The sequence below is a fragment of the Zea mays genome, chromosome 5 (assembly GCF_902167145.1).
Source record: "Zea mays cultivar B73 chromosome 5, Zm-B73-REFERENCE-NAM-5.0, whole genome shotgun sequence".
In the NCBI taxonomy this organism is placed as follows: Eukaryota; Viridiplantae; Streptophyta; class Magnoliopsida; order Poales; family Poaceae; genus Zea; species Zea mays.
In genome coordinates, this window is record NC_050100.1 from 4,603,620 (window position 1) to 4,628,383 (window position 24,764).

General features: G+C 49.6%; 2 protein-coding genes and 1 long non-coding RNA gene across 3 annotated transcripts; 1 reads left to right on the forward strand and 2 right to left on the reverse strand.

The window, feature by feature from the left end:
* Positions 1 to 2,743: 2,743 nt before the first annotated feature.
* LOC103625814 (uncharacterized) lies at positions 2,744 to 5,267 on the reverse strand. The gene is made up of 3 exons (XR_002262136.1): positions 5,179 to 5,267; positions 4,308 to 4,419; positions 2,744 to 4,174 (listed from the first exon to the last, which is right to left on the reverse strand). It is a non-coding gene; the product is annotated as an uncharacterized lncRNA (long non-coding RNA).
* On the forward strand, positions 5,034 to 6,600 carry LOC100191200 (uncharacterized). Its single transcript, NM_001136635.1, has 2 exons — positions 5,034 to 5,692; positions 5,794 to 6,600. The coding sequence occupies exons 1-2, from the start codon at positions 5,193 to 5,195 to the stop codon at positions 6,431 to 6,433; spliced, it is 1,140 nt and encodes a 379-aa protein (NP_001130107.1). The 5' UTR covers positions 5,034 to 5,192; the 3' UTR covers positions 6,434 to 6,600.
* Positions 6,601 to 18,192: 11,592 nt separating this feature from the next.
* LOC100191499 (Pentatricopeptide repeat-containing protein chloroplastic) lies at positions 18,193 to 20,179 on the reverse strand. The gene has a single exon (NM_001136931.1). The coding sequence runs from the start codon at positions 20,145 to 20,147 to the stop codon at positions 18,327 to 18,329; it is 1,821 nt and encodes a 606-aa protein (NP_001130403.1). The 5' UTR covers positions 20,148 to 20,179; the 3' UTR covers positions 18,193 to 18,326.
* Positions 20,180 to 24,764: the final 4,585 nt, after the last annotated feature.

Genomic DNA, 24,764 nt, shown 5'->3' on the forward strand with positions numbered 1-24,764 from the left:
TTGAGCCACCAGCGTTAACTATTTTGGCGAAATGCAATGTGGGCTGTTTTGCGTTTAGGCCGGCTATTTTAAGTTTTTAACCGTTTTAAATTGTACTCCAAAACTATATCCTTTCTAGCTTTTGGTTTTTACATTTATATTTAAATAGATGGTAATAAATATAAAACATATATTAAATTTTATATGAATTTATTATTTATTTAAAACGAATTTTAATTTGGAACATATGGATATTTGGCTATAGATAAGCTTTTATTAATATTGTTTGCGCATATTTTTATTGGATGTTTCGTACAAAAAGTTTTCACGTGTGAAAACCTCTCATAGTTGACTGTAGCACATAGTATTAAAATCTTTGAGAAACATAATCTTGCAGGAACTAGGAATTAGTTCGACCACAAAAAAAAAAACTTGTGAATTAAGAACATCATTCCCGGCCCCACCACTACACCATGTAGATGATTTGTTCTAATTATGAAATATTTACAGTATTAAAAGGCGCATATCATTTAGGTCTAAGAAAAAAGTGTTCCGCTCGCATAGGAATAATATTATAAACAAAAATATAGTATATAACATCTGATACATATATAGTATAAAAACTAAGCAAATAGCAAGTACGGACTAAAAAAAAGATCAAAACATGGAAATTGAAAATAGCAGAACTAATTAATGTAAAATAAAGAATAATAAAAATGAATAAATGATAAATGATATGAAGTATAAATAATAAATAGATATGTTAAATAGAAAATAAGTTGATAAAAGTTTGAATAGAACATAAATGTAAACAAAAGAAAAACTGAAATGTCCAGACTTGTTCTGAATATGTTGTACTCCCACTATATTAATATATAGTTTGTTTTATTCCTTTACTTTTATGTTCATATTTAAGTAAATAACAATAAATCTAGACGCATATATAATACATATTGAAAGTCGCCTAGAGGGGGGTGAATAGGGCGAAACTGAAATTTATAAATATAAACACAACTACAAGTCGGGTTAGCGTTAGAAATATAATCGAGTCCGAGAGAGGGCGTGAAAACAAATCGCAAGCGAATAATGAAGTGAGACACGCGGATTTGTTTTACCGAGGTTCGGTTCTTTCAAACCTACTCCCCGTTGAGGAGGCCACAAAGGCCGGGTCTCTTTCAACCCTTCCCTCTCTCAAACGGTCCCTCGGACCGAGTGAGCTTCTCTTCTCAAATCAAAGCCGGGAACAAAACTTCCCCGCAAGGGCCACCACACAATTGGTGCCTCTTGCCTTGATTACAATGGAGTTTTGATCACAAGAACAAGTGAGAAAGAAAAGAAGCAATCCAAGCGCAAGAGCTCAAAAGAACACGGCAAATCTCTCTCGCTAATCACTAAAGCCTTGTGTGGAATTGGAGAGGATTTGATCTCTTTATATGTGTCTAGAATTGAATGCCTAGCTCTTGTAAGTGGTTGAGAAGTGGGAAAACTTGGATGCAATGAATGGTGGGGTGGTTGGGGTATTTATAGCCCCAACCACCAAATGTGGCCGTTGGGAGGCTGTCTGTTCGATGGCGCACCGGACAGTCCGGTGCCCCTGCCACGTCATCACTGCCGTTGGATTCTGACCGTTGGAGCTTCTGTCTTGTGGGCCCGCCTGGGTGTCCGGTGCACACCGGACACGTACTGTTTACTGTCCGGTGTGCCGGAATGGGCGCGCCTGACATCTGCGCGCGCAGAGCGCGCATTAAATGCGCGGCAGAGAGCCGTTGGCGCGGAGATAGCCGTTGCTCCGGAGTCGCACCGGACAGTCCGGTGCACACCGGACAGTCCGGTGAATTATAGCGGACTAGCCGTTGGAGTTTCCCGAAGCTGGCGAGTTCCTGAGGCCGACCTCCCTTGGCGCACCGGACACTGTCCGGTGTAAACCGGACAGTCCGGTGAATTATAGCCGACTCGCCTCTGGAAATTCTCGAACGTGGCGAGTTTGAGTCTGAGTCCCCCTGGTGCACCGGACATGTCCGGTGGCACACCGGACAGTCCGGTGCGCCAGACCAGGGGTGCCTTCGGTTGCCCCTTTGCTCTTTTGTTGAATCCAAAACTTGGTCTTTTTATTGGCTGAGTGTGAACCTTTTACACCTGTATAATCTATACACTTGGGCAAACTAGTTAGTCCAAAGATTTGTGTTGGGCAATTCAACCACCAAAATTATATAGGAACTAGGTGTAAGCCTAATTCCCTTTCACATATACATTAAATTTTGTATAAATCCATTAACACTTTAAGACAAATATTATTTTGGGATGGAGGAAATACCAATTTTTTAAGCCAAAAAACGAGTACTTCTACCAAATAAATCCTTAGGCTGAAAACGAGCTGAATGATCTCAAAATATTTTTTTTTTCTAAAACTCTCTTAAATGCAACGTATTGTTCGTAGACAACCAAGCAAATACAGTGAAAGCCATCACGCATTAAACTAGGAAACCACAAGTTCAAGAAACAGGACATCATCGTCATCGCCATAAAACTCTAATCCTCTTTTTTCCTTTTTAGTTAACCTATCCGGTCACCAAAAAATACTGATGTGGTGTAGCAATAAATAAAAATAAACTCTCTTGAAACATAGTACATTGAAACTGCCCTATTTGTGGTTGGACAGTGTGTTTTTGGTTCTTATATCTCCTGATCATAGGTCTTGTATGTTTGGACCTTCGCATCGAAGTTCAGACAGGTAATCGCCTACCGAAAGTCGCTACTACAAAAAAGAAGTCAACAGAAGCCAACCAGATAATTAATCATTACATGTATGTATGATGTGAATGTATGACCCATCACCCACCCCAACATTTGCGTTGAAATTGGAGCATCTCCAACATACATAATGAGCGTACAAGGGACATGTACAATGGAGAGACACCAAAATGGTTCTCTAAACACAAGACACAACTAAGAGACTCTATTATACAATATAGTGTCTATAAATTTAGTCTATTAATAAATACACAAGTAAATACGTTTATACAACATCGGATCGATAGAACAGACGACAAATTCGTACAGTGTGAAGTAAGACGTCTGTTGTTATTGGGTTACGAGCCAGAGACATCTCTTCTCGGAGAGGACTCCACGATTTTTTTGTAAATAACCTCTTTAAACGTCATAAGAGCCTCTACATTAAACATCTCTCTCACAATTCGGAAGTATTTATAACTTGATCAACACACGCGGCCCACACAGGCACACAGGGAGGGGGCCAGAGGATAAGACGTCACCATAAAAAAGGCAAACCGATTAGTTGAAGCGATCGTGCCAGACACTCTTCATGTGCACTATATAGAGTGCACTATATAGAGTTGCAGTAGTCTAAACAACTATCTTTAATCCGAAGCAAATAGCCCGCCGTTAGGGCAACCGCCGGTGTCCTTCACCATCGAAAGCAGCGGCAGCATCTAGCAAGCGCAAATGATCCGTGTAGCTCCTGTCAGTGCCACCATCTTGTTCGAAACCGATGTTGTAACGGATGATGCTTAGGCTATCTGCACTCACGAACTGGAAGCGCGGATGCAGTCGCCGTTTACAGTAAAATGCCCTGCAGCGAGGGACTGCATCCCTCTCCCTGCGATAGGGGAGGCTCTCTCTCACCTCAAGCATGCAGTCGCCGTTTGCAGTAAAACGTCTCTCCCTATTGCTTCTCTCTCCTCCACATGCACAACGGCCTGCGCGCCACGGAGCCGCATGCATGTGGGTGGGAATAAAAAAGTGTGGAAAAAAATGATAGAATATGTGGTAGTTGGTATAGGATAGATATTTAGGGTTAAATATGAACGCGGAGTATTATAGGATAGAGTAGAGAATCTCGCTGACCAGGATGAAATATTCTTTTAGAGTAGAAATTTAGGGTTCCATGAGTGCGGATAGCCTTATTAATTAAATCCCTACTGCTGTACCATGACAAAGATGCACTAAAACCAGGTTTCAGAGCGAGACACAGACACACACATGCATGGATGGATGAACGAACGAATGATGCGCGAAAACGAGAGCAAAATGTCTCACCAACGGCCAATGGGCGAACCTGACGTGCCACCAGATTGTGTCGCGCTGCAATGAACAGCAGCAAGTCGCAGGTCACGTCAGGATCTGATGCAGACGGGGTTCTTGTGCCGGGGTGTGATGTTAATATCGTGCTGCAGTTCTGGGAAATTAGGAAATATAACAAATGAGATGAATTGAATACGATTGTTTTAGAGAATCCTTCTGCGCCAACAGACATGATAGGATTCCTCTGTCCGTATTCCTCTCTTTCTTGAGATTTTTCAACTACGTACTGGTTCATGTAGTAGAGCATGACGGCTTAGGCATCAAACAATAGGCTTAATTAATTGTCTGCTGTAGAGCGATGCGGCTGCCTGATCGCCTAAATCCTCACATAAGTAGCAGCTGAAATCGATGACCAACAAGACTCAGACGCTGAGTATTGATGAACACAGAAAGGAAAAAGAGAAGGAAGAAGAAAGCTGCCCCTCCTCGACTATTATTCCAAACAGGAAGCATCCTTGAAGCAGCCAGCCAAATTCTCAAAAAATCGTGCAGTGCAGGCGACATGATTTTAGTTGTTCCTGTTGTCGTGCAGGCTAATTAATATAAAGAAGGCTACGTAAACAAAGCTAAAGGAATAGCACAAACGGCCAACAAACACGGGGAATAAAACTAGCTACATCCAAAGCGCCTACCGATACTTGGCTTTCTCACGCAATCATTTGATTTGAGCACTACACAATCCAACTTTTAGTGTGTATGGTTTGAAAATCAGAGAAAGAAGAACGTAGCCAATCAAGATCAGTGCGGAAATAAAAAAGGTACTAGCAGTAACAGCATCTTATGAGTGGGTGGGGATTAGCAGCAGCTACACAAACAAGCTCCACGGCTCAAGAAAGCGAAAGGATCACGAATTCACTGGCAGCCAGGTCAGGCAGGCAGGTAGGAAAATTGTAGTCACGGCTGCCCAACTTGTATCATGGCCCCCCAAACATGAACAAAATCGAAGTGGTCAACAATGATCCAAGCACAATAAACAAAGATAGAGGCTGTACATATATACCAAATCGAACACACGGCAACGGCACACACCGGACACGAATCGCTAGTAGACACAGCGCACAGCGGCAAGCAAGAAACCAAACATTCCAGTGCCCTTACCGTTGCATGCAGCCATGACGAGGATGAGCTTGGCGGTGTCGGCGACGTTCTTTGTGCTCGCGGTCGCCTCGGCGGCGCAGCCGGCGCCGAGCATGCCCCCGCCGGCGGTGGCCGTGAACAGCTCCCGGCTGGAGAAGGCGTACGTGGCGCTGCAGGCGCTGAGGCGCGCCATCACGGACGACCCCAAGAAGCTGACGGAGAACTGGTGCGGGCCCGACGTGTGCAACTACTTCGGCGTGTACTGCGCGCCGGCGCCCGACGACCCCTGCCAGCGCACCGTGGCCTCCGTGGACCTCAACCACGGCGACCTCGCCGGGACGCTCCCCGAGGAGCTGGGCCTGCTGTCCGACCTCGCCGTCTTCCACCTCAACTCCAACCGCTTCTGCGGCTCCCTCCCCGAGTCGCTCCGGTCCCTGCACCTCCTCCACGAGATCGATGTCAGCAACAACAGGCTGTCCGGGCCCTTCCCGTCGCAGCTCCTCTGCCTCCCCAGTGTCCAGTACGTCGACATCAGGTGAGCGCGCGTCTGCAGACCGCATCAGATTTAATTACTTCAACCAGCGAAACAAGTAGTACTGCAACTTACTTGATTACGTGATGCACGTGTGCTTCAAGGTTTAACAACTTCTGCGGCGAGGTGCCGGCGGCCATCTTCGACAAGAAGATCGACGCGCTTTTCATCAACAACAACCACTTCGAGTTCACGCTGCCGGCCAGCTTCACCAACTCGACGGCGTCGGTGATCGTGCTGGCGAACCTTCCGCGGGTGAGCGGCTGCCTGCCGAGCAGCATCGGCGACATGGCCGGCACGCTCAACGAGCTCATCCTCCTCAACAGCGGCATCTCCTCCTGCATCCCGCCGGAGATCGGCAAGCTGGACAAGCTCACCGTGCTCGACCTCAGCTTCAACAGCATCGCCGGCGCGCTGCCGGACACGATCGGCGGCATGCGGGCGCTGGAGCAGCTGGACGTCGCGCACAACCGGCTCACCGGCGAGATCCCCGAGAGCATCTGCGAGCTGCCGCACCTCAAGAACTTCACCTACTCGTACAACTTCTTCTGCGGCGAGCCACGCCGGTGCCTCGAGGTGCCGCGCGTCGACGACCGGCAGAACTGCATCGCTGGCCGCCCCGACCAGCGGCCAGGCGAGGAGTGCGTCTCATTCCTACACCAACCGCAAGTCCACTGCGACGCCCACGGGTGCATCGCGCCACCACCTCCAGCGGTGCATGCTCCTCCGCCGCCTGTATACTGAATTACTGATCAGTGGTAACTTGTAAATGTTTCCTGCTCCTGCCTCGTGGTGTGAAAACTTGGAGGGTAAACGCATACACATGGTATATACTGTAATTTTTATTCATCAGCAGAAGAGAGTAATAATGGATTCATAGATTTACATTACGAAAATGCTTCGCTATTCTGAAAAGGAAGGAAAATTTGCTGCTGCACGACTCAACTGAAAGTTTGGTGAAAGAGACGTATCAATGTATTTCATTAGTGTTTCTTGTACTGTTTTTATATGTCGTAGTACTTAAAAGTCAGAGCCATCTTAATGTTCTCTTATTAGCAGTACGACCTGCAAATATATACTTCAATTCTTATAACATTCATCAGAGTATAAATAAACGAGTTATAGCTGTAGTTTAAACGAGGGGCCATGCCTAGACAGAATTAGGACCACTTTGCCTTTTACAGGTTAAAAAACGATATAAATGTTGGGGGCAATCGTGCAACCTTTGAGTGTTCATAAGAGTTGTTGATGCACCAACCATTGTTGAAAATTTATGTATGACAACAATATATGACCTGCTTAAGAATTGAAGCTAAGGAAACAGAGAATAATAAATTGAAGAGAATCTAGTTCAGTACACCAAATGATGTACAGTAGTGGAGTAATGCAACTGATGAGGATTGGTCAGGGGGGGAATATGAAAAGGTGCTCTCATGGATTCCAGCTGCAAAGAGCGTTTCCTTCTACTCTTTGCTTGATCAACGCGGAGGGCAAGAAACTTCCCCCCTACCTCTCTCGTCTTGGCTGAAGATGGGTGACAGAGACCATAAAACTATGTACAGATGGCTGTGATGGGGACATGAACGCATGTAAGTATCACCGGAGAATGCAATCCCAATCAGGCTCGGTTTGATCAACTGAATGACAAACCAATACATGTCAAGTAGGGAAAAAGCAGGATAAGTTGGTGCGTAGTGCAAGGAGAGAACAAGTTGTGACAATGACAGCCAGTATTATACCAAGTGTACCACGGATACTTACCCTAAAACAAATGACCAAAAGAAAAGTTGATGGCGTCATTCTTACACCCATGATCGGGACTCCCAGTTCAAAGATAGAGTTAAGGATCAGGTCCTCAGAAAACCAAGTCTGGTTAGCAGCTGGCCTAATGTGTTCTCATCGCAAAGAAGACAGAAAGACAGGGTCGGTCAACCAAGTTTCATGGGCACGGACAGAGATGCTCACATTCGACCTCACCCACAGACCAGCCACAGTCCACAGAGATGCTCCCAAGAGAAGGATCCTGGCCGCACGCGCGAGAAGACTTCCAAGACGAAAGTTCCGACCCGACTACAGACTACACGTCTGCACGCATCATGGGTAGACTCCCTAGAGAAGAATTCTGACTACACCGGCCGTTGTCTCTCTTATAATACTATAAACGAATTGTCCATCTTCCTCTATCATACTAAGCATTAACCATGTAACTTAATATGATATCAAAGTCAGAACTCACAAATTCGGCTCCTACTTAGCACAATTAAATAAAATAACTATTGTTCGCTTCTTGTTGAGCATCATATGTGACACCTGGAGACGGCCAAACGGTCCGACCATGTGGCCCGGACAGTCCGCAGGTACTGGATGGTCCGCGATTAGGTTAACTCCAGCGTGAGTCCTTATCTCGCGTGTTCTTATCCAACTAATTGCGTGAGAATTAGTTGGGAAACGCCTATGAACGGATCTAGACCTACACATTGGCATACACACGGTATGGTGTACTGTCCCGTTCTTTCAGGTATTCAGGTCACTGTAGAGGCTCTAATGCTGAGGTCCCTTCGACCGGGGTTGACTGGTCCCACCGGTCAGCGGGGGCACATCTGAGAACGTATTGGGGGTCGTGTTTGACAGAGGCCCTTCGGCACTGTTCCCCTGGTACAGACGTGGTTTGGTGATGGTTCATTTTATCGTGCTGACGTGGCTTGATAGTATTGTGTCGGCTCTTCCTCCTTGTAGATGTGCTCGCCAAAGAGTCGGTTGTCGTCTTGCTGGGTTGCTCGGCGGGCGAGTTGGTCGGCAGTCCCGCTTCGCCGGATCGCTCGACAGACGGGTTGGTCGGCTGTCCCGCCTTGCCAAATCGCTCGACAGGCGGTTGGTCGGTAGTTCCGCCTCGCCGGATCACTCGGTAGGCGGGTTGGTCGGCAGTACAGGTGTACTTCTGGGCCAGGCTAAAAGGGCCAGCACGAGGCACAACATTTTTGGCCCAATCCGAGCACGGCACGACACGAAGTTTGGCGGGTGAAAGGGAAATGTGCCTTTGGTCAACTTCTATAGTGTTTGGTGGTGATTAAGTGTCCAACACAAATGTTTTGAACTCCTTATGTGTTAAACAAGCAAAAGGTGCAAATCAAAGACAAGGTATGATTCTAGACTTAGTACATTTGTTTTTGAATACTAATGAGGTTAAGTGCTAGAAGCAGCAAGAAAAGAAAACAAAAAGACTTGGCTCGGCGCAGCCAAATTTCAGCTCAGTCTGGCACACCGGACTGTCCGGTGTGCCAGGCTGGTCTCCGGTGAAAAGGCCGCTCTCGGGAAAAAATCAGCGGTGTACGGCTATAATTCACCGGACTGTCCGGTGGTGCACCGGACTATCCGGTGAGCCAACGGTCGCCAGCGCAACGGTCGGCCGTGCAATCCGCGGGCGACGCGTGGCCCGCACCAACGGTCGGCAGAGGGCACCAGACTGTCCGATGTGCAGCGAACAGTGTCCGGTGCGCCAACTGCCCCCGAGGACCAACGGTCGGATGCGCCAAAAAAGGAAGGAGATCGCGCACCGGACAGCTACAGTGACTGTCCGGTGGTGCGCCGGACTGCACCACACGACAGAAGGCAAGATTAGCCTTCCAAGATTATCTTCAACGGCTCCTAGCTGCCTTGAGGCTATAAAATGGACCCCTAGGCGCATGGAGAAGACACCCAAGCATTCACTAAACATCCTAAGGCATCCAGACTTTGTTCCCGCGCAGTCGTTTCATTGTGTTAGAGATTTGAGCTCTATTCGAGTCAATGACTCCCTGTGTTGTCATTTGAGCTCAAGTCTTCTCTTGTGTGCGTGGGTGTGCTGCGATTTGTGTCTTGTGTGTGTTGCTCATCCCAACCTTACTCCGTGCTTTTATTGTGATCTTTGTTGTAAGGACGAGAGACTCCAATCTTGTGGAGATTCCTCGCAAACGGGAATAATTATCTAAAGGAAAAACCGTGATATTCAAGTTGATCATCGGATCACTTGAAAGGGGTTGAGTGCAACCCTCGTCCATTGAGACGCCACAACGTGGAAGTAGGTAAGTGTTAATTGGCCGAACCACGGGATAAAAATCGCGTGTCTTGTGTTGATCTCTCTGTGATTGTTTGTGCTTACAAGAACTCGCTTCAAGTTATTTAGTCGTACTAACACTCATAACTAAGTTTTGTGGCTATTAGTGTTTGAATTTTACAGGATCACCTATTCACCCCCCCCCCTCTAGGTGCTCTCAGCGGGCCAGACCAGACACAACATGATATACGTGTCGGGCTATGGGCCGAGCATCGAGCCCAATGGACGGCACGACCCATGTAACTATCGGTTCGCTAAGGTCCATTGGGCGGCACGACCCATGAAAGGCACGACCCATTTAGGGCACGACCCATTTAATTTGTGGACGTATATAAGCAGTTCTATAAAAGTTTTGTAATAATTTAATGAGATGTTTGAAGTTTTATAACAATTTTATGGTTGTTGTCTTGTTATGTAATGATGGGTTGAAGTTTTGTAGAATGTAGTTCTCAACGTTTACAGCAATTTTATAGTTGTTTTATCTATATTTGAAGATCTATACTTATTTTGTTCTACAGTTTTGCATGTGTGCTTTAACAGCCCAGCAGACCTAATGGGTTACTGGGCTGCCTTGCTAAATGGGCCGACACGGCCCGTCTAAAGTTTATCGTGTCGTGCTATGGACCGAGCATTAATCCTGTGGGCCGGCCCGGCAAGGCCCGATGGGCATGTACGTGAAGCACGAGCACGTTCCTTTCGGGCCACGGGCCAGCCAGGCACGACCCAATGTACACCTATAGTCGGCAGTCCCGCCTTGCCGGATCGCTCGGTAGAGGGGTTGGTCGGTGGCTCCGTCTCGCCGAGTTGCCCGGCGAGCGGGTTGGTGGGCTAATGGGCCGCCTTCGGGAGGCCTTCTAGGCTTTCCTTGGGCTCCCGGTTCCTGGGTACTCGACACACTCCTTCTAACCAACAATCACAATGAGACAATAACCTTTGGGGCTACACCGATATTTAGGACTTGTTCGGTTATTTCCATTCTACGTGGATTGAGTGGGATTAAAATGTATTTTGATTTGTTATGGATTTAAACCGACTCAATCCCACCCAATCCACATGGATTGATGTCAAAACGAACAAACCCTTAATGAGACTATTGAATCATTTATTTGGCTCTTTAAAATCTTTCTAGCAGCAGCGTCAGACAAGCATTCAAACACAATTTGCATTGATCAAGACGCAACCATGGGGGAAGCAATTGCTTATGTTTTCTGAAATACCGGCCGTCATTTTTGTTTGTGGCACACCTATGTCAATGTTGCTAAACATCTGGGACATATAATTCACAAACATTCTTATAAGTTTTTACCATATTTTAAGAGATATGTCTACAAAGATAGATCAGAAGCTCTTTTCATCCAGAAGTGGCATGAATTGTTGATTGAGTATAATCTTGAGGACAAATGGATGATAAACTTATATCATTTGAGGAAAAGTGGGATGTTTTCTACTGTGACTTTTTTTTCTCTAACGCGCAGGTGCGCCCCAACATATATTAAGCAGGGAGAGAGAAAGATCTATAGAACACTAGGTACAAGATCCTCCTTACGGAGGCCAGTAGCAAGCATAAAGAAAAGAATCCATCAGAAAAACTACAAAACAACCACACCAACCCTAAGACTCAGCTAAAGGGGCAGCCAAATAGGAGACTCTGTGACTCTTTTACAGCTGATATGAACTCTGTCTCTACCCAAAGGAGTGGCGGTGTGAATAATGTATTCAAGAAAAGGATCACCTTTTGAGACATTGATGTTTCTTCCATTTGCCGTGTGATGCGATATGCTTCACAAGCTCCACACTTTAGCAGCTTCGGAATATGCTTCATTTTGAAGCGCGTCTATGGGACAAGAACTCGTGCAATCCGACACAATGGAAAAAGGGCAAACAAGGTACGTGCTCTAGAACATCAGGGATCCAGGGATTTCTTTCAGTTTCAGGAACAAAATAAAAAGACAGCAGATGATATGATGAAATGCTTTTTTTTTGACCGGGAATGTGATGAAATGTTGGATAGGAGTCTTTCGTTGCTTGATCATGAACAGTCTATCTAGGAGCTTACAATGAGAAAGAGGCTGCTGCAAGGGCCTATGACCTTGCTGCTCTCAAGTACCGGGGCCCACCACCTACACAAAATTCCCAGTATAACCTTGGAACATCTTCACTGTCGTGTAAAACAAGGGACTAGTGAGAGATTGACCCAGTCTGCAAGCATCAGTGAACCACGCTGACTCGTGAAGTTTGGCATTTCGATATGGTTGTGCTAGCGACTTAGTTGAGTTTGTATGTCTCAGGTCATGGACTGTGAGAAAGAGTTGAAAATAATGGAGAACCTCACAAAGGAAGAGTACCTTGCATCACTGAGGAAGTGCATATGGTCAAAATTGGAATTGGTGAATGGCATGGCAATAGACGAGTAATAACACTATAACAGATATTTCCACTTACATTTGATTTTTTAAGTTGCTTTTCACATCCACAGTCACATTGGTGTGCTTTTCAACTGGCTCTGGATTTCATTAAAGATAGCTTCATCAATCCTCGAGCTTGCACCAGTAATGGCCTACCACACCTCAGTGACCATTGTTAGGCAATAGAATATGCCATCTGTGGATATCCTAGCTGCTATAGATAGCAGATGTAAATCAGGGATAGAATCCTAGCTGCTATAGATAGCAGATGTAAATCAGGGATTAGTTGCTAGATATAGCAGATGTAAATCAGGGATAAATCAGGGGAATTATCCCTGCCTTGTAAAGCAGGCCAGCCAGCTCTATATAATAGAAGGTGCCCCCTCTCATTGAGGTGTGGCCAATTGCCCTCAACCCTGTTTCTCTACATGGTATCGGAGACCCAGGCATCGATCTAATTTCCCAACCCCCCCCCCTCACCTTCTCTCCTCCAGCCGCGCCGCCTTAACCAGACCGCGCCGTCTGCCCTCTCCTTCCCCTTCCCTGCGCCATGAGCACCATCTCCGATGCTGCCGATTCTGCTCCTGTCCTCTGCCCCTTTGCCACCATCAACATCAAGCTCCACGTCCCCATGACCCTGGAGTTGAAACCTTCCAACTACACCAAGTGGTCGACGACGTTTCAGGCCACGTGTGGGAAATTTGGGCTGCTGCATCACCTCTCCACCTCGCGCCCCACCGATGCGGCATGGGCACAGGCTGACTTCTGCGTCCGCGGATGGATGTACAGCACCACCTCCGACGCCGTCCTCAACCTCGCCATGACCGACAGCACCCAGACGGCGAGCGCCCTTTGGAAGGCCATCGGCGAGGTGTTCCAGGCAAACAAAGCTCCCCGCGCCATCTTCCTGAATCACGAGTTTCACTCGATGACTCAGGGGGACCTGTCCATTGACGCCTACTGCGTTCGCATGAAGGAGAAGGCCGACGAACTACGCGACGTTGGGCAGCCCGTATCTGAGCCCAACCTCGTCCTCAACCTGCTGCGTGGACTTAACGAGGTCTACTCCGGCGTCGCCGACAACATCGCCGGACAGCAGCCCCTCACCCTCGCCACCGCACGCCATCAGCTACTCCTCAAAGAGCTGCGGCTGCAGAACAACGAGAAGACGCGTGCTGCTGCTGCCCTCCTAGCTAATGTTGGTGGTTCGCAGCAGCAGCACCAGCAGGGCGGCCGGCGCCCTAATACCAAAAAAGGCGGCCACCAGCCCTTCTACAACACCTCTGGTAGCTTCTCCAACAACTCCGGCAACACCAGCACCAACAAACGTGTTCCCTAGGGCTTTAATCCCTGGACTGGCGAACGTGTGGCCCCTGGAGAGCGCGTCACCCCTCCTGGACAGCGCCGCCAGGGAGGTTCTGGTGCCCAGGCTGGGCGCACCCTGGGCATTCTCGGGTCTTCCCCGCAGGCCCACACCGCCTTCGCTCCACTCCAGGCGTCCTCCAGCAGCTCCAACACCTCCACCAGCACCTGGGATGCAGCAGGCCTCATCGCTGCCCTGCAAAACATGCAACTTCAGGGCAACTCGCCCTGGGTTGTTGACTCCGGCGCCTCTACGCACATGACGTTCTCGGATGGTATGCTTACTCAGCGCCTTCCCCCCTCCATCTCCTCAATAACAGTAGGTAATGGCACTAGTATACCTGTTATGTCTAGAGGTCATTTCGTCCTTCCTACACCTACAACAAATTTTGCTCTTAATAATATCCTTGTCGCCCCATCCATAGTCTGCAACCTGTTATCCGTTCGTCAATTCACTCGCGACAACAATTGTTCCTTTGAATTTGACGCCCATGGTTTCTCTATTAAGGATCTCAGGACGGAACGCGTGATTCTCCGTTGTAACTGCGACGGGGACCTATACACCATGCCTGCCTCCACACCTGGCGCTCCACCTCATGCTCTCCTGGCTGCATCGTCAACTCTCTGGCATCAACGTCTCGGTCACCCCGCCCCCGCCGTTTTAGAGCGTCTCAATAAACTTCATGTTATTTCTTGTAATAAAGTACAACACTCCCTATGTCACTCATGTCAACTAGGCAAGCATACGCGTCTACCTTTTAGTTCTTCGCATTCCATAACTCATGCACCCTTTGAACTCGTTCACTGTGATGTATGGACTTCACCCATCAATAGTCTGTCTGGTTTTTCATATTACTTGGTCTGTTTGGATGATTACACTCACTACTGTTGGGTTTTTCCGCTCCGAAAAAAATCTGATGTCCACCAACACTTAGTCGAGCTTGCTGCCTCTGCCCAAACACAATTCAGCCTCCCCGTCAAATGCTTTCAGGCTGATAACGGCACTGAATTCGTAAACACTGCCACCATCAAATTCCTCGCTGCTCAAGGCACTCACCTTCGCCTCTCCTGTCCCTACACATCTCCCCAAAATGGCAAGGCTGAACGTATCATCCGCACACTCAACAATTCCATTCGCACCATGCTTCTACATGCTTCCCTACCACCCACATATTGGGCCGAGGGACTCCTGACAGCCTGCTACCTCCATAATAGGCGCCCATCCTCCTCTATTCAGCATGAAATTCCCTATACTCGTCTGCATAATCAACCACCAACTTATAGCCATCTGCGTGTTTTTGGGTCTCTCTGTTACCCCAACATGCAAGCAACCTCTAAACATAAGCTCGCCCCTCGCTCCACGGCATGCATCTTCCTAGGATATCCTAGCTCACACAAAGGTTACCGCTGTCTCGACCTATCAACCCGTCGCATCATCATCTCTCGCCATGTCACATTCGACGAGACCACCTTTCCCTTTGCAGCCACCTCAGACGTCTCGTCCTCTGCTTCCCTAGAATTCCTCCTCGACGACGATATGGTTTCGGTGCCCTGTCCTACTGTTGTTGCAGGTGGGACTCCATCCTCGACGCCCGTGGTTGCTCCATCCCACTCGGATGTTGAGCAACCGCCCCCAGACGTTGCAGCCTCACATGACTCGCCTTCTGCGACACCGGGCGGGCGTGGTCCCGTGCCCCCGCCTGGACCCGACGTGGTTCCCTTCCCACGAGTCTACGTCCGTCGTTCCCGTACGACGTCTACGTCCGAGCCGGCAGCTGTCCCAGCAGCCCCTATGACTTCATCGCCTCCGTCGTCGCCGCGCGTCACTCGCACCATGACGGGTGCCATTCCTCGTGTCTGCTATGAGGGGCTGGCGGCCACGACGTCATCCTCACCATCGCCGCTTCCGACAAACTACCGCAGCGCGCTGGCTGACGCCAACTGGCGTGCCGCGATGATGGATGAATATCAGGCCCTCGTCGACAACAACACCTGGGAGCTTGTTCCGCGGCCCCCCGGAGCCAACGTCGTAACGGGGAAGTGGATCTTCCGGCACAAGTTCCATGCCGATGGGTCCCTTGCTCGCCACAAGGCTCGCTGGGTTGTCCGTGGCTTCTCCCAGCGCGAGGGCGTTGACTACGACGAGACCTTCAGCCCGGTTGTCAAACCGGCTACCATACGGTCTGTACTCAGCATCGCTGCATCCCGCGCCTGGCCCATTCATCAACTGGACGTGAAGAACACCTTTCTTCACGGCCACCTCGAGGAGACCGTCTACTGCCAACAGCCGCCAGGATTCGTCGACCCTGGCGCTCCAGATCACGTCTGCCATCTGCAGAAGTCCTTGTATGGCCTGAAGCAGGCTCCGCGGGCATGGTACCAGCGCTTCGCCACCTTCGTCCGGCACCTCGGCTTCGTCGCCTCCATCTCCGACACGTCTCTTTTCGTTCTACGAGAGGGGACAAGTCTCGCCTACCTACTGTTGTACGTCGACGACATCATCCTCACCGCCTCGTCGTCGGCCCTGCTACAACGCATTATGACTCGGTTGAGCTCCGAGTTTTCCATGACGGATCTTGGCGCCCTCCACCACTTCCTCGGCATCGCTGTCACGCGCTCCTCCGATGGTCTCTTCCTCTCCCAGCGACAGTACGCGGTCGAGCTTCTTCAGCGCGCAGGCATGGCTGAGTGTCATCCGACATCGACACCTGTTGACACTCACGCCAAGCTATCTGCGACCGACGGGGATCTACTGTCAGAGAAGGATGCATCAGAGTACAGGAGCTTAGCGGGGGCTCTCCAGTACCTGACGTTGACTCGTCCTGATCTGGCATATGCTGTTCAGCAGGTGTGCCTCTTCATGCACGCCCCGCGCGAGCCTCACCGTGCGCTGGTCAAGCGCATCTTACGCTTCGTCCAGGGGACTCTCCTCGGGTCTTCACATTGGCACCGGGTCTGTCACCAAGCTGACTGCCTACTCTGACGCCGACTGGGCAGGCTGCCCAGACTCTCGACGATCCACCTCTGGCTTCTGTGTCTATCTCGGCGACAATCTAGTTTCATGGTCCTCCAAGCGCCAGACCACGGTGTCCCGCTCTAGCGCCGAGGCCGAGTATCGGGCTGTGGCTCACGTTGTGGCTGAGTGCTGCTGGCTTCGACAGTTACTCCAGGAGCTACACATCCAGCTGTCGTCTGCCACAGTTGTCTTCTGCGACAATGTCAGCGCCGTCTACATGACGGCCAACCCCGTCCACCACAAGCGAACGAAGCACATCGAGATCGACATTCACTTCGTCCGCGAAAAGGTGGCCCTTGGTGAAATTCGGGTTCTCCATGTGCCCTCCTCTCACCAGTTCGCCGACATCATGACTAAAGGGCTTCCGACAGCACTCTTTCGAGAATTTCGATCCAGTCTTTGCGTCCGGGAGCCTCCCGCTGCGACTGCGGGCGGGTGTTAGGCAATAGAATATGCCATCTGTGGATATCCTAGCTGCTATAGATAGCAGATGTAAATCAGGGATAGAATCCTAGCTGCTATAGATAGCAGATGTAAATCAGGGATTAGTTGCTAGATATAGCAGATGTAAATCAGGGATAAATCAGGGGAATTATCCCTGCCTTGTAAAGCAGGCCAGCCAGCTCTATATAATAGAAGGTGCCCCCTCTCATTGAGGTGTGGCCAATTGCCCTCAACCCTGTTTCTCTACAACCATAATTAACACAGCCTGGGGGATATCGGATGGCACAGCAATCGCTATCTAGAAGAATTAGATTGTCGAAGAAACATCACAAATGAAGACAAATACCATCTAAATGAACTAGGACATGAATGTGTCGCAGGCTTGCAGCATGACAGCTGCACAACTACCTGAAGCACCCACCATTACTATATAAGATAAAAATGGTTAATAGTTATCTGGCATCAAAAGCATACCAGAATGCTAGTTGTTATGAATCAATACGACACAAAGCAGATCAAACACAGAGAAGACACAGATTTAACGTGGAAAACCCCTCCAAAGGGAAGGGGGAAAAACCACGGGCACCGGCCAGCAAAAATCTCACTATTTTTCGGGTGGTTACAGATCGCAGGAGATTTACACTGAGATGATTATCTCTTGCGGATTACAAGTGTATTTATAGAGGCGAAACCCTAAGGTGAGTAGAGAAGGATGCGTACCGTGACGGGCCTCCGCTTTGCTCGCCAACTTGGCCGCCTTCTTCAGAATTTGGATCACAAACTCAACACTAGTAAGGTATCATATCCAAGAAACTGGGGAACAGAAATGAAATTAAATAGCTGGTCTATAACATTAAAATACATAGGAATGAGTAGCTAGCAAATGCAAAACACACGTGTAGGTGGTGATACCAGCAACAACCGTGGAGGTGGGTTCCTTGGCACCCTTTGCGGCGACATTGTGGCAGAGGGTCAAGAGCTTGGCATAGGACGAACTTGTCGGCAGCGGCCCGCACAGGACGCCGATCCATGGTGGACGAGGGCAGCGATGTGGGGAGACTGGAGAGGCAGCTGCTGCCACAGCAATGTGGTGCACTCAACTCCGAAAATCAGCAAGTTGATGGGCTTTGGCCACAATTGGATATCCAACAGCAAAATCAAGGTTACATAACATAGTATCATTCAGTGCCAATAATATTCATAGAAAGAATCATCAGTCGTCAGTAGGTTTTCCATGGATATACAGATTCACCACAACCTGAGTGGAAGGCATTGCAATACAAGATATCGAGGTGCAAGAATTTTGTTCCTACAAATTTACCAATAGTCACCACAAGAGCATATCCCTCTTTCAAAGTGATGGAAGCGATTGAGATCTCTGAGTATAATTCGCCTATTGAAGACCATTGAGACAAACTTTGCCATCGAATGGCAATCTGGGCATACGCGGAGATTCTTGACAACACGCAGTGTAGCCCCTGGAGCAGTATTTAGAAGCCCAAAAGCAATTGCCAGCTTCTCACTATGGTATTTTAGGCTTATCGCCTTCTCCTCCTCACCCATTTCGACATGAAACACATGTGAGGTATCAGGGATATAACCAACAAGCTTTAGTTGATCGATCACTTCATCAACCATTTTCCGTGCTTCTTGTGATTTGGGGTGCCTTCCATCTCCTGCGAAGAACTCATGAACCGTGTTATCTATCTCGATTGAGCTGCAGCCAGGCACCTTTACCACACCTTTGTCGCTCATCAGTTTCCTTACCCTATTCATCTCTTCCCAGTATCCAGTGTTTGCACACAAATTCGAGAATATTACATAATCACCACCATGAGAATCGTCCAGCTCAAGAATCCTCTCAAAGACACGCTTGCCAAGTTCGACATCTCCATGGCCTCCACAAGCAGAAAGCAACGTCCTCCATAAGATGGGGGTGGGATTTATTGGCAGTTCATCGATGAACTTATAAGCTCTCTCCAGCTGCCCTGAGCGAGCTAGTAAATCTGTCACGCAACCATAGTGCTTGATCCCTGGAACAATGCCATGATCTTTCATATCGTCAAAATACCGAAGCCCTTCACTCACGAGACCAGAGTGGCTACAGGCATAGAGCAGACCAAGGAATGTAATATCATCGGGTTTCATCCCTTGCTTCTTCATCTCCTCAAACAGCGAAATGGCCTCCCTGCCATACCCATGGTTAGCGTACGCAACGATCATCACTGACCAAGCTTGCCTGTCTCTTGATTCCATCCCCTGAAACACAGCAATGGCGTCCTCCAGGCTCCCACACTTGGCATACATGTCGACCAGTGCAGTGCTGACCTTGACGAGGGAACCGAGCCCTAGCTTCCGAACATAATCGTGGAGCCACCTCCCAAGTTGGAGCGCCCCGAGCAGCGCGCACGCCGAGAGCACGCTGATCACCGTCACGGGCGTCGGGTTGAGCCCCTTGGCCTGCATCTCCCGGAACAGCACCAGCGCCTCCCCGGGCCGGCTGCTCCTGACGGCCGCGGCGATCATCGCGTTGTACGAGACCACGCAGTCCCCGTCCGCCCTGCCAAACGTGACGCGCGCGGCGCGCGCGTCCCCGCACTCGGCGTACATGTTGATGAGCGTGGGGCGGACGTAGTCGTGGCCCGCGGCGCCGAGCTTGACCGCCACGGCGTGCGCCTGCCGCCCGTGCTCCCCCGCGCGCGCCGCGGCGCACGCCTTGAGCAGCGACACGAACGTGTACGTGTCGGGCGCGACGCCCTCCTCCAGCATCCGCACGAACACCCGCACCGCCGCCGCCGAGGAGGAGGAGGAGGAGGAGGAGGAGCGCGCGTAGCCGCGGAGCAAGGTGTTGTACCAGACGGCGTCCGACGGTTGGGTCACCCTGTCGAACACCTGGCGGGCGTAGGCGAGGTGGGCGGGGCCCGCGCCCGGGCCGGTGCAGAGCGTGAGGAGCCTGGTGACCAAGGCGGGGTGCGCGGCGAGGCCGGCCTTAACGGCGGCGGCGTGGAGCTGGGCGAGCCCGCGGAGGCTGGTGCAGTGCGGGAGGTGGGAGAGGAGCGGGTGCTGCGGTGCTGCGCTCTTGGGTTTGTTGGCGGGAAGGAGAGGGGCTGGCGTGGCGGTCAGAGGCGCGGACGACATGGCCGCCCGCCCAGCACCCCAGTCCCGTTATCTTCGAGAGAGAGTAGCGGCACCGGAGAAGAGATTAGCGACGCTTCGGGCCTTCGGGGTTTCTACTTGGAGAAGGAACTGACGATCGGCAGTTGGGCCTGGCTGACCAGGCTGGGCCGAGATCTGATTGAATCGGTCCGGAGCCCAATGCCTCAGTTATAAGCAATTCCGAAATTATAAAGACCCAGCTTCTGCGGCAAAGGTTTGGTCAAGGCGTAACAGGGCGCCGCCCCACTTAATTTCCAATTGCAAATTCATTATTATGTTGCTCGACCACCTGGAAGAGTTTCGCACGCTGTCTGGTGCAGAAGTGCAGGTTCGGGTTCTGTGCCAGGACAAGCTGGAACTCCGTCTTCGAGAGCAGGCTGCATACTGGAAGCAGCGAGGGAAGCAGCGTGCATTTCGGGAGGCGGATGCCAATACCGCCTTTCACCATGCTCATGCTTCTCACAGACAAACAAGAAACCACATCAGAGTGGTTGAGGTGGACGGCCAGGAACTATGGAGTCATGAGGATAAAACAGCGGCGATCACATCCTACTTCGCAGGTATCATGGGCGCTAGTATTGCCACCTCCTGGTCCTTCGATGTGCAAGCCCTCTACAGCGGGAGGGCTCGTGCTAGCGGCGCCCTCACTGCCCCCTTCTCTGAGGCAGAAGCTGCTGCTGCTGTTCGATCGATGAATAGGTGCAGTGCCCCGGGCCCTGACGGCTTCGGGCCTAGCTTCTACAAGGCAGCTTGGTCAACTGTTGAAGTGCAAGTGATGGATCTCTTGGGCGCTTTCCACAGAAATGAGGTCGACCTTGAGCGTATCAACAGGGCGTACATGGTGCTGTTGCCAAAAAAAACCGGGGTGTGTGTCAGTGGACTCCTTCCGACCGATCAGCCTACAGAATTGCAGTCTCAAGATTATCACAAAAATACTCACCACCAGGCTGCAGCGGGAGATTGCATCCCTCATTGATTTGGATCAGACAGGGTTCATTCGAGGCCGCTCCATCACAGAGAATTTTGTGTATGCTATGGAGCTTGTCCAATGCTGTCATAAGAGGAAGACTCCCACATTGGTGCTGAAGTTGGACTTCGCAAAGGCTTTTGACACTGTCAGTTGGGACGGCCTAGCCACCATTCTGTCTGCAAGGGGTTTTTGTGACGTTTGGCTGTCTTGGATGAAGATAATTCAGAGCACATCAAGGAACGCCGTGTTGGTGAATGGATGCCCGGGGCCTTGGTTTACCTGCAGGCGCGGGTTGAGGCAAGGGGACCCCCTCTCCCCGTATCTCTTCCTGCTTGTCGCCGATGTTCTGCAGGTGCTAATAAAAAATAGCGGCATGGTTAGGCACCCCATTCTTGAAGACTCAGCTTGCCCAATCTTGCAATACGCTGACGACACCCTCATCCTTGCCCGTGCTAATTTAAGGGACATCATGGCTCTGAAGCACCTTTTGGACTCCTTCTCCGTAGCGTCAGGCCTGCAGATCAACTACTCCAAAAGCACTGTGGTGCCCATGCATGTTAACCCTCAGGATCTGGCCCCAATGCTCCAAGTTTTGGGATGCAAGCAGGAAGGTTTCCCGCAGACGTACCTCGGGTTGCCTCTGTCCAGCACAAAGCTCAGACTCACGGCCTTCTCTCCCCAAATCGCCAAGACTGACAAATATTTGGCGGGCTGGCAAGCAGCCTTGTTAAATCCCGCTGGCAGGGCAGTCCTAGTGAACTCGGTGCTTGACTCTCAGCTCGTCTATGCCATGTGCGCTGTGCCTTTGCCACCTGGGATTCTCTCCAGGGTGGACAGCCGTAGAAGATCCTTTCTCTGGACTGGCGAAGATCGGTGCTCTGGATCGAGCTGCTTGGTTGCTTGGGAAAATGTTTGTAAACCGAAACAGGCAGGGGGTTTGGGCATCAAGGACCTACACATCCAGAACACGTGTCTGTTGGTCAAGCTCATTCACAGATTGCACTCTTCAGCCTTGTCGTCTTGGGCAGCCTGGGTGCGCTCGAATGTTAAACTAGCAACAATGGAGGGCGAGATCAGGGGGTGCCATTGGGATACTCTGAGAGCGTTGCTGCCCATCTATCAAGCGATCAGTTCGTCTCAGGTTGGGGATGGCTGCAGCACTGATTTTTGGCATGACGCTTGGTCTGGGCCTGACGACCTGTCTACAGCCTTCCCAGCCCTGTACTCACACTGCATCAGGCAAAATGTCTGCGTGAGGGAGGTGGTGCTGCAGGGTTTGCACCTAGTCCCGCGCCTCACGCCACAAGCCCGGGAGGAACTAGAAGCTGTGCTAACAATAGTAAACAACACAAGCCTCGCCGATCGACCAGATACCAGACATTGCTTCCTTGCGGATCACACTGGTAATTTTCAGACCTCTACTCTCTACAACCTGCTTAAAGGGTCCTTGGGGCATGGTGATGTTAGCACCACTTTCATCTGGGGTAACAAAGCCCCCCCGCGGGCACAATTTTTCTGTTGGCTGCTTATGCAAGGAAAAATTCAGTGCAAATGGAACCTGAAGAAAAAAGGGATTGTTGATGATGACTGTTGTGAAATATGTAACCAAGACAGTGAAACTCCTTCGCACATCATCTTCCACTGCCCGTTTGCACGCCAATTTTGGAGCTCCATCGGATTCTCTGTCGCTGATGATCTGGGCACCCAGGACCTACCAAACATCAGTCGCCCTGATCGCCTTCCGGGTGCAGAATTCAACTCCTTTGTCCTCCTCTGCTGCTGGCAATTGTGGAAACGCAGAAATGGTGTCGTCTTCCGTCAGGATCATGCCACTCTTGCGGCCACTTTGCATTCAGCGCTTCTGAAGCAAAAGCTTGGGCGTACAGGCACAACAGGAAAGAGGCACAAGTATTAGGTGCTTGGTTGTTGGTGTTTTCTAATCCTATTATGTAATCTCATCATTGTTTCGCCCCTGTAACTATGCTAGCTACAATACTGCTAGCTTGCTGTAAACTCTAGATACAGATGTTTATGATCTTAAATAAAACAATCGTTCTGTTTAAAATATTCACGACACCCCAGGAAGCATGAGGATGAGTCGGGACAAAGAATCGGCAAACGAGCGCCCACGAAAAAACAGTTTCAGTTGCGTTCGCGCGCTGCGACTGGGAGCCAACAAGACGCCGTCGCGCCAAGACTGGACTGGACGGATGGCCGTGTCCAAAACCCACGCCGCGCGGTTCCATGATCATGGCCCCGGCACCTGTTCCCAGTTTGACCTTGGCACGCGACGACACCAGCATATGGCATGCCAGGCCAGCTGTGACGACCGACGACATCAGAAGAACAGGGAGCAGGCAGCCAGGCACTCATGGGCACTGGCATCGGACAGCGTGGTAATGGATGGGAAGAGCTCGGGCAGGGGCAGCAGGAAGGAAGCGACGGCGACACGGCTTCTTCTGATAGATGGCAGGGCACGGCACACACAGTTGCTTGTGGAACATGCCAGGCGGACGCGGCAGGGCACTGAAAAGACTCGATGATGAGACGGGGGCTTGGCTCGTGCAGACGTGTACAAGATGTCGCGATAAGGTATGCCCAGCAAATCGTGTACTCACATTTCAGTTTAAAAATAAACTAGCCACTACAAACATTTATATAATAGTGTTTTAGGTTACGAGACAGCTGAGAAAGTAATAGCAAATCGTGTATGTATCGTATATGTGACAATGTTTTAGGTTGCAGGACTGTAAGTCTGTAACGTCCTCAACATCCTCACTCTTTTGTCTAATTCTGAGGAACACATAAAGATAACACTGAATGGTCATGTACTCATGTTCCAGCGTCTTACTCTAAATCAAATAATTTTATCTGAGAAATCGTCATGGCTTATTATTGTAATCAGACACGTTAGATTAGATAGGATGAGAGAGATAAGATAGGAGAGTGACCAGAGATAGCCTTAACTGGAATTTTCTATATCCGCGAGCTTCCGACAACTTCTGTATATATTCATCAAACGAATGAAGGGGACCCTAGATCTCTGGAAGCTCTATTGTCAATTGTCAACATAGGAAAGGCCATTTGAACCTTGGATTTTTTTTCTCCTTTCTAATTCTGTGTTCTTTCTATAAAAAAAATAATTTCTGTAGATTTTCTACACAGACTCATGTTACATTTATGTGTTTCAAAAGAGACTTTGATTTCATTTTTCTGCATTTATGCCCTCGTTGTCCCTCTAGTCCTTTAAGATCCCCATTGTCATAGTTATAAGCTCTTCTTTTATATGCAATAAAAGTTGACATGCTCTCGTATTGGTGGTGTTCAAAGAAAAAAAACAGTTATCTTCATCCTATGTTACAAGGTCAATGTGGGCATACGAGCCTGGACATGCTCAGACGATGTACTGTATTTTATATTTTAGCTTTTATTTGGTCATGATTGACAAATAGCTATTGGGGAGAAACGTCCGTGTCTAAAAGACAACAAGCTCGCCGGCTAAGCTATTGTTTAATTATTCTATAGGGTCGTAGTGTTGCTGCCCTGCTGAACTGGTCTCCAAAGTGCATACTATTAGGCTAAATAGCTATTGCTAGTGGTGGCATACTGGATTTTTCTGATATAAAATA